Below are 12,309 nucleotides of genomic sequence, written 5' to 3'. Positions count from 1 at the left end.
GTATTTATCACCCCAGACAAGATTTTGCAGGTCCTGAATGGATAAAGTGCCTCCTACACTTCACGTTAATTAATGGGAGAATCCGCTTGCAGAAAGCGCAAGTGGTATTCTGGGATGGATTTACGAAAACATTTTATGTAACGTTTTTGGTCCATGAGATTTGAACAACTGCAGAAGGAAAATGCTTGTAAACACTTCACAGTGCCAAAGAAAGGTGGACAACAGACACACTCAAATTTTCTTGGAGGCATATAAATCTATTATTACAATTACCCATACTAGCCCTTTATACTTCGGAGAGGCAACTGGATAAACCATCATGGTATAGGTCATCCACATTAACCCCCAGAGCTTGAAGGGCCAAGAGGGGCTTATCTTCTTTCCAGATGAGCATGTTTTGGGCTATTACTGTTTCCCCTGGTAGGTGACATTATGCTCCTTTGAAATAAAAGCCTGAGAGAGAGGGAAACCCCCCCCCAAAATGCCTAGAAAGTAGCAGGTTAAAATTTTCTGTAAATGATAGTGGATCTTATTCTATTCCTGCCACTTGGGTATGGGTGCAAGAGGTCTCTGTGTCTGAACGATTGTGTGTATAGATGTGTGTATGTGCTGTGACGCATAGAAGCTTCACTGCTGCTGAATAATTGTGAGGTCGGCAGTGAAACATTAGATTAATTATACCGAATCTTTCAGATTTAGATATTGTGCGTGTATGTATACACACACACACACACACTTACATAGAAGCTCATGTACAGCATCTGTTTAGAACAACATTGAATAGAAACAAAATTAGACTTGAGGCATTTTCAGCAAACAAAACAGAGAAACCATCCCTCCCACTCGAACACCTCATCCCAGTAAAATTGAGTTAGGTTTTCATATAAACACAGCATCTGCGTAAGAACTCCAGGGCATGAGAAGTATGGGAAGATTTGCAAACAACAGAGTCTCTAAGAGCTGATGCTTTATTTAGCAAGTCTGCCTGAATCAAGGGAAGAAGAAAAAAAAACAACACCCTACCATCGCCATCCATGGAAAGTAGGCTTTAATATAATTTCCTGGCCCTCTTAATCTACACTTTGATATTTTTTTGCTGGATTCACATAACATGCTAAATTTAATATAACAAAGTACAGTTGTTGTATTGGCATGGTATGCTCAATTGGTACGTTCAAATAAGTAATCCATATTATACTTGAATTAGGGCTGTCATAACTATTGTAACTGAATTGTAGATACCCTTATGACCACAAAATGCCAGTAAAGACACATATAGGCTGGATTTGTAATATGCTGAACCATAAATTACCCAATCTTAGTTTAGTCTATTTTAGAATGTTTATTTTTTATCCTACCTTTTCTCCAAAAGCTAATGGCAGTCCATACATAACACTCTGTTGTCCAATTCCCCTTTCCAAACAACATTGTGCAGTAGTTGGACTGGCCCAAAGTCTCCTAGCTTGTTTCTATGACTGATACCAGCCTCTGCATAACAATTGAATCAAATAGATGGATGTCTTCTGTGTGAATGAGATGTGAAATATGCAAAGTCTCTGTTCTTTATCTTATTCTTTGCTTCTCTTTCCACTTGATGTTGAGGTTTTCCATTCTCCCCAAAGCTACTGCTTTCATCTTCCTCCATTTAGCATTTTTAACAGACCTTTCCAATGACCCGTAGTCTGGTAGAGCATGGAGCTGGGAACTAATAAACAACTTTATGGAGTCCAAGGTCTGGTTTGTGTTGTCCTTAACAGAGGCCAGGTTTAGGAATTGGACCCTGAGTCAGAAGAGGTTTGAGCTCTGTCCCCCACTTCTCTCTAGACACAGCAAGAGTGTGAATCTCTTTGCTATCTCTTCTGCTGATATCATTTTCATAAAACACATGCTTATGTGGCAGGGGACAGAGGAAGGACATGCACTGATTTATATATGGGAAATTGAATTAATGTTGGGAGGGTTAGACAGGCTGCTGTTCTCTCTCTCTCTCTCTCTCTCTCTCTCTCTCTCTCTCTCTCTCTCTCTCTCCCTCCCCCCCCTCTCTCTCCCTCTCTCTCTCTCTCTCTCTCTCTCTCTCTCTCCCTCTCTCTCTCCCTCCCTCCCTCTCCCTCCCTCCCTCCCTCTCCCTCCCTCTGTGTGTGTGTGAGAGAGAGAGAGAGTGAGTGAGAAGGGGGAGGAAGGTAGAAGTTGCATTGCCTACTGTTATCCAGTGGCAATTGGCAAAAGATCTTACATTTCCTTTTGAAGAACCAAATTTCTATGACTTAAAACTACAGTACAGTAATAATAATGAAACTGGCAGTAAAGTTTTTCAATAAATCTGTATATCCATCAGCTACTGCTATTTCTTTTCCCAGTTTTATATCATTAAAAACCATCATTTAAATATGACTAATAATAATGTATTATATTGAAATGGGACAAGGAGAGTAAGGGTCTTGATTTCAGCTATGGTTAGTATAGTATGTTTCATTGCAATTTGATATCTCTTTAAACTTTTAATTACTTTGGTAACAGAAAATATATATTTCCTGCCAATCATCCAAGTCATAAACAGAATCAATACCATAGTTCCAAATAACTGTCTTTGATACAGTTTAAAAGTAGCTGGGAATCAGACTGAGAAAAAAAATGGGGTCGGGTCATTTGTTAATATGTTGTATCATCCTGGTCAACACATTAAGGTAAAGTATAGTTTATTTCTTTAGGCATAGTTTTTTGTTATGTGAACCCATCCTCATAGAACGTAAGTCTTAGTCCAGATTTGCAGAAATTCAGATTTTTATGCATTTCATAAAAATAGCCAAAACACAAAGCTTGAAGTAATCTAACTGTCTTTAGTGCCTATTCTCAGTTTATATAGATATATATAGATACAGATATATACCGGTATATATATTTTCTTTCTTTAAGATCACCTGCAAAGGCTCTACTGTGACCATCATGGCCATAGTGCAGACCTTGCCTGTCTCCATTGAATCTGCCACTGAAGGGGCTTCCCAACTCTGTACTAGTGCCAGCTCATCCCCTGCAAACATGGGAAGTGTCAGTAGCCTTATTTCAGGCCGGCCTTGCCATAAGGCCACATCTGAGTTTGGTGCTTTCCCGCTGCGTGGAAATGCTGGCTCCCAGGAGCTTCTGTGCCATGGACTCCCTACAAAGAAGACCAGCTATGCTTACGGCAATGAAGAAGATTGGACTGAAGCTGTATCCCCCATCAGCCCCTGTAGTGATGCAGAAGATCTCCAGGATGACAAGCCACGGAGTGGCATCATCCGTGGACCACCTCCCAAGTTGGTCCCTGTTTCGGGGAAACTTGAGAAGGTAAGAAGCAGCAATATTATGGCAGGACCATTAGATCTTTCCGTTTAGAGCAAGGATAGGTTATCTATTGGTGAATAGGCTTGGAGAACTTATGCTTCATTTGATTTTTTTCCTCCTGGTAGCCAAGGGAGATGATTTCACCCATAGAGCTAGAGCTGGAATTTGGGGCCCTTTAATCATTTTTGAGATTTTCCACACAAATGAAATGGATAGGTTCAATTTTTGGGAGACATATTTATTTCACTTGACATCTATAAAATAATGGAGGAAAACTATGCCATTCTTATTCAGTATCTGTTCTAAGAATCTTTGTGGCATTATCCTGAATGTTTTGGGGGACTGCCAAAAAAAAAAAAAAAAAAAAGCTTGAGGGCTACAGCTTGCCAATTTCTGATCTATATGACAATGAATACAAATTGAACAGTAAAAAAAAATCATAATGCTCCTCCTTGCCCCAGTGGGCCTGCCAAACTTTTCCTACGCTTTAATTTTGTAGTGAAAGCACATGGTTCACCTTTTCAGAAAACATATAATATCAATCAGAGGGTTCCCGCCCCCTCCCCCGCTTCTCTAGCAACAGGAGTAAGGAAGATCTGCCAACCGGTCCACACTGATTAAAGAAGGTTGTGAGTTGTTTCTATCTCTGTTGGCTGTAAGTGGCCAATTGTGATAGCCTTCCTAGGCTGGGAACTGTTCCTAGCCAGATAAAGAAAATGACGCACTATCTGAAACAAATGTCCACTAACCTTGTATGAGGATAAAGAGGAGCCGTCTTTTACTTTATGAAATGTGGTATTTCTGCTTGAGGCTTACTGAAAGCGTATTAAGGGGAGAGGGTTTTAGTTAATTTGTCCTTCCTTCATTAAGTTCTGCTTTTTTGCTGTTTCTCAGAACATAGAGAAGACGCTAATTCGCCCCACAGCCTTCAAGCCAGTTATGCCCAAGAACCGCAACCTCCCACTGCAGAGCCACTTGGTTCTGCGTCCTGGGACTTCGGTGCTCTCTGAGAGCCAATCCAGCCTAGCCCAGCTCTTTGGTGCCAATGCTGTAACCACTACAGAGAAGCTCAGTTCTTTGAGCTGCCGCACCAGCTCCCACTCTGGGACAATGTCAGACTCTGGGCGTAATTCCCTTTCCAGCCTTCCCACATACAGCACGGGGGGCAGCCAGCAAATAGAGCCAGTCAGCATCTCCATAGGCCATGCTAACCTTGACAACCATGGCAGCGGCAGCTCACGCGGTCTTACTGGCCCATCAAATTCAGACAGTGGGCGGTCATCCTCAAGCAAGAGCACGGGTTCCCTGAGTGGCCGTGGGCACCCTTCCTCTGACAGTGGCTCCTGTGGGGGGCGTTCCCCTATGCACAATGGCGCGGATGAAGCCCTTCTTGTCCATGAACTTGAAGAGAAGCTGAGGGAGCGTGAAGCTGAGCTGCAGCATTTAAGAGAGAGTCTGGATGAGAATGAGGTGGCCATTTGCCAGGTAAGCTGGGGGTGGGAATGAGGGTATTATTATTGCTCTTTCTGATATACAGGGGCGGGAGGGAATGTTTGTTTTCTAAAAACTGCTTCTGCAGGAAAGCTGTCCTTATCAGTGACTGGTAGGCAACTTCCATGTAGCAGCTGGTTTAGGGCTGGAACTGGTTGGATTATGTTCAATAACTTGCAGGAAATATGAGCTTCCTTGAGGGTCAGATCAGACAGGCCAAGTGCCAGATTTGTTTTCCCCTTATTTTTGGCAGCCTCAGTGGAGAAAAAGGGTGGGTGCACCGAGTGGAATACTGCTGGAAAACAGTCAATCTTCTGTAAGGATTAATTAGAAATATCATTTAATTTTCATTATTGTGATTGGTTCTTCTATTATTAGCTGCTTCAACTTTTATTCCTTTGATCTTTCCTCCATATAAATAATTCTTGGAATATATCTTACAATTTTATTATCATTTATGATGTAGGCGGGTAATTTTGGAGTATTTCTGCCGAGATCTAATGTAACCTAAGAATGGTTGCATGCAAAATCTTCTTGCCAATAGACCTTCTTGCCAATAAGAAGACCGCTGTTGGGCCATATAAAAAGTTCCCTAGTCTAAAGTCTTGTATTTTAGTGTAGTCAGCTAGAGGTCAGTGTTATAGCTTTGTTATGTGCTGAATTAGCTCAGTATGCAAAGACATGCTGCTTCTGATCTGGGTGGTGGCATATTGCCATCATGACTAATAGTGAAGTGCTTCGTGAATTTGTCTAATTCCCTTTTAAAGTCATCTAAGTTGGTAGATTCATTGTGTAATAAAATTCAGTTTAGCTAGGTGCTATGCAAATAAATATTGGTTCCTGAATCTTCTATTGTTCAGCTTCACTGGTTAATCTCAGAGTAGAGTTAGAAAAGATGTAAAATCGTTTTTCCTTTTCAATTCTTCACCATATAGAATTGTATATATCTCTATCCTTCTTGCTTTTATTTTTAAAATGGCCAAATAGATCTCAAGTGTTGTAATTTTGTCTTTATAAAGAGTTTGCTTCACCCTCTGAATCATGTGACTGGTTGTTGTGGGGTTTTTTGCACTATTTTCATCTCTGTTTTAATCTCTTTCTCAAACTTTGTTCTCTTCCTGTCTCGAACAACCACTGTGGTACTCCTAGAAGTATAATTCTGTCTTCCTTTAATATTTATAGTCCAGGGTCTTCCTTAACAGACTGCCCACAACTTACTGTCTTCCTTAGAACTTAAAGAGCTACAGTTATGCAAAGGAGTAACATTGACCTCCTTGTTTGAGGCAACTTTTGGGAAGGAGGATCACAGTTACAGAAAGCCCAGGATACAAAGGGACTACAGGTAGTCCTCGACTTGCGACCACAGCTGAGCCCAGAATTTATGTTGCTAAGTGAGAAATTGGTTATGTGCGTTTTGCTCCAGTTTACAAATTTTCTTGCTACATTTGTTAAGTGAATCACTGCAGTTGTTAAATCAGTAACAAGATTTTCAAGTGAATCGGGCTTCCCCATTGACTGTGCTTGTCAGAATTATGGTGATTGCATGACCCCGGGACACTGCAACGGTCATAAATATGAACCGGTGGTCAAGCATCCAAATTTTGATCATGTGACCATGGGAATGCTGCAACGGTCATAAGTGTGAAAAACGGTCATAAAGTCACTTTTTCCAGTGCCATTGTAACTTGGAACGGTCGTATGTTGAGGACTACCTGTATTTTGTGGTGAACTTAAGAATCCAAGGAGTTGGTTATATGTCAGTGCTAGTTTCTAACATTGGTTTCCCCCATCTTCCTTCCAGGTCTATGAGGAAAAGCAGAGGCGGTGTGAAGAGGAGATGGAAGAGCTCCGGCAGGGCTTCAGTACTAAGCTGCAGCAATCGGCCCAAAAGGCTCAGCGTAGTCAGCAGGTGTTGCAACTACAGATTTACCAGCTGCAGCAGGAGAAGAAGAAACTCCAGGAGGATTTTGTGCAACTGCTGGCCGAGCGTGAGCTGCTGGAGCAACGCTGTGCCACCTTTGAGCGGGAACACACCGAGCTGGGCCCCCGGTTGGAAGAGACAAAGTGGGAGGTAAGTGGGAGGGATGCTCTTCCGTAGTTCTTGAAAGTCGTGGAACTGAGCGAGGCATCAGCATTAGGAATGGGGATTCTCATCCTCCCTCCAGCTAGCTAGACAATGACAGGTTAGAGAGAGAGAGAGATCAAGCTTACTTTTCCAGTAAGTATACTGAACCACTATTTTGCAAATCAGTCACATTAGCAGTCCATGGAGTCTCTCACATTCTAACACACAATTCACCCATTATATTAAGTCATAAAATAGAATTCTATTTAATATAGATTTTTATCTCTGGTTTATAGTTCAGTGTATCATAAGGATTCAGCCAACTGTATTTTACTCAGTTAATTGTGATTAAATGAGTAGTGTGATGGCCTACTGGTGAAGATGTTCACCTCCCACTCAGAAGGTTGAGAGTTCAATCCTAGGTAGTGGCAGATGTTTCCCTCCTAGAGCATAAAGAAAAAAAATATCTGCTCCATGTAGGTATAAGGACGGGCATCTTGCCAGTAAACGCTCAAACTCTATCCCAACTCTACCCTGCATTAAGGGACTGTTGTAAAAAAGAAAAAAAAATGTAATTAAATAAAATAAGGGTTAATATGAATCCTAGATAAACAAACACACAATTTTTTATCGTATTCTGATAATGGTCTTGGAAATAATGTAGGGAAGGGCAGCAGAACAGGGGAAATAATGAGAGAATAAATGTTTTGTTGCCCTGAAATACTTTCTGTTTGCTGATCTACTGTATGTGCAGAAGAACAGGAGAATGTTAATCCCATTGACATTACTAGGTTGTTTGAAGTCTTTTCAATCTCATTCTCTGCTGACACGAAGGCAACTTTGAGTTGTGATCTGTCTCAGTCCATTTTTATTCCTGAACCGAAAGACAACAGGTGTTCTCATCATTCAGATCACAGAATCAGATCTTAGCTCTGCTGAACTTGAAATGGAACATTGTGGCATGTTCCCTGTCATCTTATATCTCTTTTCCTTCCCATCAGGTTTGCCAGAAGGCAGGTGAGATCTCATTACTGAAGCAACAGCTGAAGGAGTCTCACGCAGAGGTTGTGCAGCGGGGTAATGAGCTAGTGTTACTAAGGGCCCAACTGAGAGAAGCACGGGCTGAGCTGCAGACAAGCGAAGAACAGGCCTTAAGTTTGCAGGAGATGGCCCGTACCAAGGCAATGGAGTTAGAAGTATGTGCCAATGAGCTGGCCAGGCGCAAGAGTGAAGCAGAGCTGCTACGTGAGAAGGTAGGGCGGTTGGAGCACGAATTAGATGCCTTGCGCAGCACTAGTGGAGAACTCTGCCCCCTGTTGGCTGAATGTGATGAGGTAAAAGCTCAGCGACAAGCAGCGGATACCCTGCAGGGTTTGCGTGCACAAGCTGAACGGCTGCGCACAGAGCTATTGTGTGAGCGACGCCGTGGGGAGGAGCAACGGGAAGTTTTCCAGGCTGAGCGTATCACTTGGCAAAGTGAGAAGGACAGGGTCATCCGCTACCAGAAGCAACTGCAGCACAATTACATCCAGATGTATCGGCACAATCGCGATTTAGAGTGCCAACTACGCCATCTCAGTCTTGAACTTGAGGCCCGGGACATGGATGAATATGAGCTGCATGGAAGTGAAGGCATCTGCTTGGAGGAGATTGCAGCTACTGAGATCTGAACATGCCTGGAGAAGCCGGAGTGAATGGGCCACACTGCCACAAAGGGATATTGGCCAGGCTAGAGCATGTTTCTCTGGGATTTTGTCTGACTGAGCGACCGAGAATGCAGTGAGCCTCAGTTCAGTAGTGGAAAGAGTTACCTTTCCAGTCATAAATCCCAGTGATAGAACTTGATCTGTCATTTAAACTTGGTCATGAACTCTCAGTAAGTCAACAGTTTAATGGCTATTAAAAGTAGAATAGTGTGTGAAGCCAGGCAGCTTGCCTTAACTCTAGGAGGTATAGGAGGACCTGGTTAAAGATTTCCTGGCCAACCTAGGAGAAGGAGAATTCAAATCCTTTCTTTGAAAGCAGCAGCAGCCTTTATTCCACCATTTCACTGGAAATGAAGCAGGAATAGCCTTTGCTTTTGTAAGGGGCTATTAAACGCTGCTGCCTTTCAAGTCCCAATGTTAATTGGCCTTCTGTAAGACCTTGGGAATCACCACTTGTCTCTTGCTCTTTGGGTTGGTTGGAGATGAGGGTAGCATGGATGGGAATGCCAGGATTGTGTAGAGCACTTTTGCTTCTACTCTGCTCCTCTGTTACCTCTATGTAATGACCCCATGGACTGTCAGCCACCATTTGCTGAATTTGGAGAGATTTGGCTGTTCAACAGCTAATTAGCTGCTAATCCAGTTAGATGCCAGTTTTAGGCTGGCTGAGGAAGCTTTGTCTATAGAAGGCTTTTCTTGGATTTTTAGTCCACTTCTCTACTGTATGTGAAGTCTATCTCTTTTTTTTAAAATCCAAACACATAAATGCATACAATCAAAACGTTTACTATGGACCCTGTTACGGTGCAGATGAAAAACATTTGCATTTATTTCCTTTTTTGCACATGCATCCTGTAGTTAGGAAGGGCAAGGACCTTTGTAGGCAATTCTTTGGCCAATAGATGATGTGGGCCAAAGAATTGGGGATCTGGGCATTAGTCCAAGCTTATTTCTTTTTATAGGACAAAAATGTTAATAAATTTTACTAGGTTCAAAGCTGATTCTCAGGATTCTAAATTCTGTTATTTTTAAAAGCCGAAAAGAATTGCGGAATACATGTAGTCCTTTGGCTTCCCCCACAAAAAGCTTTATAGGAAGACCCTATGCTAAGTTTTTTTTTTAAGGGAAAGCATACTGGCTCCAGTGCTATAGAAACAGAGACCTAGTCTCTCTCTCTCTCACCTAACCCCCCCTCCCCCCAAACATATTGCTGCATCTGTATTATTGACTTACCTGAGAGTAAGAGTGTTCAACTCAGTGGGACTTGCTTCTTGGTAAGCATGTATAAGAGTGTATTATAAAAGCCAAAGATACTTAAAACAGATCTCAGGATTTGGTTATCCCAGGAGCCTATCTCTAGATTATGGCACCAAAATTTGGCAGATAAAATGTTGGAATTCAGTGTCACTAGATTTTGTGCACTTATTTTACTTTTTTTTTTTTTAAATCCAGAATATCTCTTCCCTTCAACCACTCATCCCAGCTCTATACCAAATATTTTGGCTCCACTGCTTCTGTTTTTATTACTTTGTCATCACTGCCCTCCTTCCCCTTCTTGAAGGGTGAATTTTAAAATAAAGCCTAAGCATAGCTCACCTATTGACTGTGAGGGGATCTGGATGACTCCCCTTCCCCTTACCTACCTTTTCTGTCTTTGGTTGGAATGCTACTCAGAGTATCTTTCTCATGATCTTGCTTGCCTAGGTATGTCTCTCTCACCACTCACCTTCAACCAGCCTCTACCTGTTTGCCCAACAACATCCATGTCGTTTATTTGAGGGTCAAAGATGGCTGAGTTTAAATCTCCTACATTTCCCTGATAATAGTCTTGTTTCCTTCTACAATTTCCTCTATAGTTCTGGAAGCTCCATTTCCCAGGCATCCATATTCCCTTCCCATCATCTTTGCAAGATCTGGTCTAGTCTGAACCATGATCATTGTGAGGTCCTACAAATGTTTGCAGGGCAGTCTAACCTGTTGGGGTACAATAATTACTTTTGTAATCCAATCAAGACTAATTGCATACCAGAATATGGTTCCTAGTTCCTCTCCTTTAAAGCTGTCCATGCATCTGTACTCGAATCAAGTTTATCGATTTCATTTGGATAGAATAATTTCAGTGGGTACTCAGTCCAGACCTACTGTTGATTTCCTACCCTCACAGGCCAGTGACAACTGCAAGGAGCTCCTTTCAAAGAAAAGTTCTGTTTGCAGAGGGTAATGTGGACCTTACCCAGTCTTCTATAAAGAAAGATGTGGGGGCTACTCAGTGGTGAAATTCAGCCAGCTCTATCCGGATCGCACAATCCGGTAGTGGCGGGAGGCTCTGCTCACCTGCTCGAAAGTCATCACGTCCCGTTTTTGACCCTCTGTGCATGCACAGAAGGCTCTGTACATGCATGGAGGAGGTGCATGCAAGCGTACCGAGCACGCACGCGCACTCACATTTGCAAATCGGTAGCGAAGGTAAGTGAATACCACCCCTGGGGCTACTAGATTGTTAACTGACCTCCTCTTTGTCTTCCAGTGTATGCTCAGGAGAAAAATGGTCAGTGATACAGGGTGAGCCAATATTGTGAATTGCAGAAAAGCCATTCCCAAAGGAAATGGGCTGACAAAATAGCCAGTTAACTACAGATCGAAGTGCTCTCTTTCCTGGAGAGAGATGAGTCCTCTTTTCAGGATAAAGTAAACAAACTTCCTTGAGGTTGCAAGAGGCTGAAGAGATTTGGATCAGTGGGTTGAATAAAGGACCCTCACAGCAGGTTTTATATTTTGGTTCCAGCCCATGAGAATCAAACCAGACAGTGCAAGGCATGCTCACTATGTCAGCTTGGTTAGATTTTGTTAGCCTTTTTCCTCTGGCTATAAAAAAGTCAACTGCCCAGAATTGGTGCTTTGGCTGGGAAGCAGCCAAAGTACCACATACTGTAGTTTTGACATCCTATTTAGGCCAATCTGGGAAGAATTGCCATATTGCTAGAATAGAGAGCAGATGCTTTCTGCTAACTTAGTGTAACTTTTGCTTCAGGTCCTCTTATTCTTCTTCATGCAAAAATGAACAGATAGAAAAAATTGTGAAGGGTGTAGTAGCCCAGCTAGAGTTTGGGACTATTTTCAAGAGGATGATGGCATTTAGCTACACTCTGGAAATTCTGTGCATTCCAAGAAAAGAGGCCATCTGAGTTCACTTCTGGACATTATTCCCTTTTCCCCCCTGTTACGAGAGCTTGCAAAATGGATGTGTTGATACTCCACCATTAGACCAAAGGAAAAGCTTGGTGCATGTCATTTCTATAACTATTAGCAACCTATACCTCTCGCTTAACCCACTTTAAGCACCACTTTATATTTTTCTTTTACTTTATTTCTGAAATTGTATATTTTCCAGGTGGTGTAAATTTCTTGTACAAACCAAAAGAAAAGTGTGAAATAAAAAACAACAACTAAGAAATTGTTTGTTTTCTTTTAAGAAAAAGTCACATGTAAATTTGATGGATGGGACAGTGAATCGTGGAAGGACGAGCAGAGGATGGAATTATCCTAATGGTGGACAAAGGCAGATTTGAACATTTATAGCACAGAGTATGCTTAGTAATTTCTCATCCCTGCTCTCGTTCCTGGGTCTAAATGGACTTCTACCAGTATTGCATTTTTTTCTTCCACTCCGGCTGGTGGCGGCACTTTGTAAACAGCTGACAATTGTTCCATATGAGAAATATTGAC

General features: G+C 42.1%; 1 protein-coding gene across 5 annotated transcripts in view; it reads left to right on the top strand.

Moving 5' to 3' along the window:
* LZTS2 (leucine zipper tumor suppressor 2) overlaps positions 1-12,037 on the top strand; it is a 64,770-nt gene extending 52,733 nt beyond the window's left edge. For all 5 annotated transcript variants that reach the window (XM_034439944.3, XM_060682861.2, XM_034439945.3 and 2 more), the window contains 4 exons: positions 2,914-3,324; positions 4,216-4,806; positions 6,614-6,883; positions 7,879-12,037. In XM_034439944.3, coding sequence (XP_034295835.1) covers positions 2,944-3,324; positions 4,216-4,806; positions 6,614-6,883; positions 7,879-8,547 — 1,911 coding nt within the window. In that variant the 5' untranslated portion in view covers positions 2,914-2,943 and the 3' untranslated portion in view covers positions 8,548-12,037. The remainder of the gene's footprint in view (positions 1-2,913; positions 3,325-4,215; positions 4,807-6,613; positions 6,884-7,878) is intronic.
* Positions 12,038-12,309: the final 272 nt, after the last annotated feature.

This window comes from Pantherophis guttatus, chromosome 6 (genome assembly GCF_059756535.1).
Source record: "Pantherophis guttatus breed Tessera chromosome 6, ASM5975653v1, whole genome shotgun sequence".
NCBI lineage: Eukaryota > Metazoa > Chordata > Lepidosauria > Squamata > Colubridae > Pantherophis > Pantherophis guttatus.
This window is presented reverse-complemented; position numbering and strand designations above follow the sequence as displayed.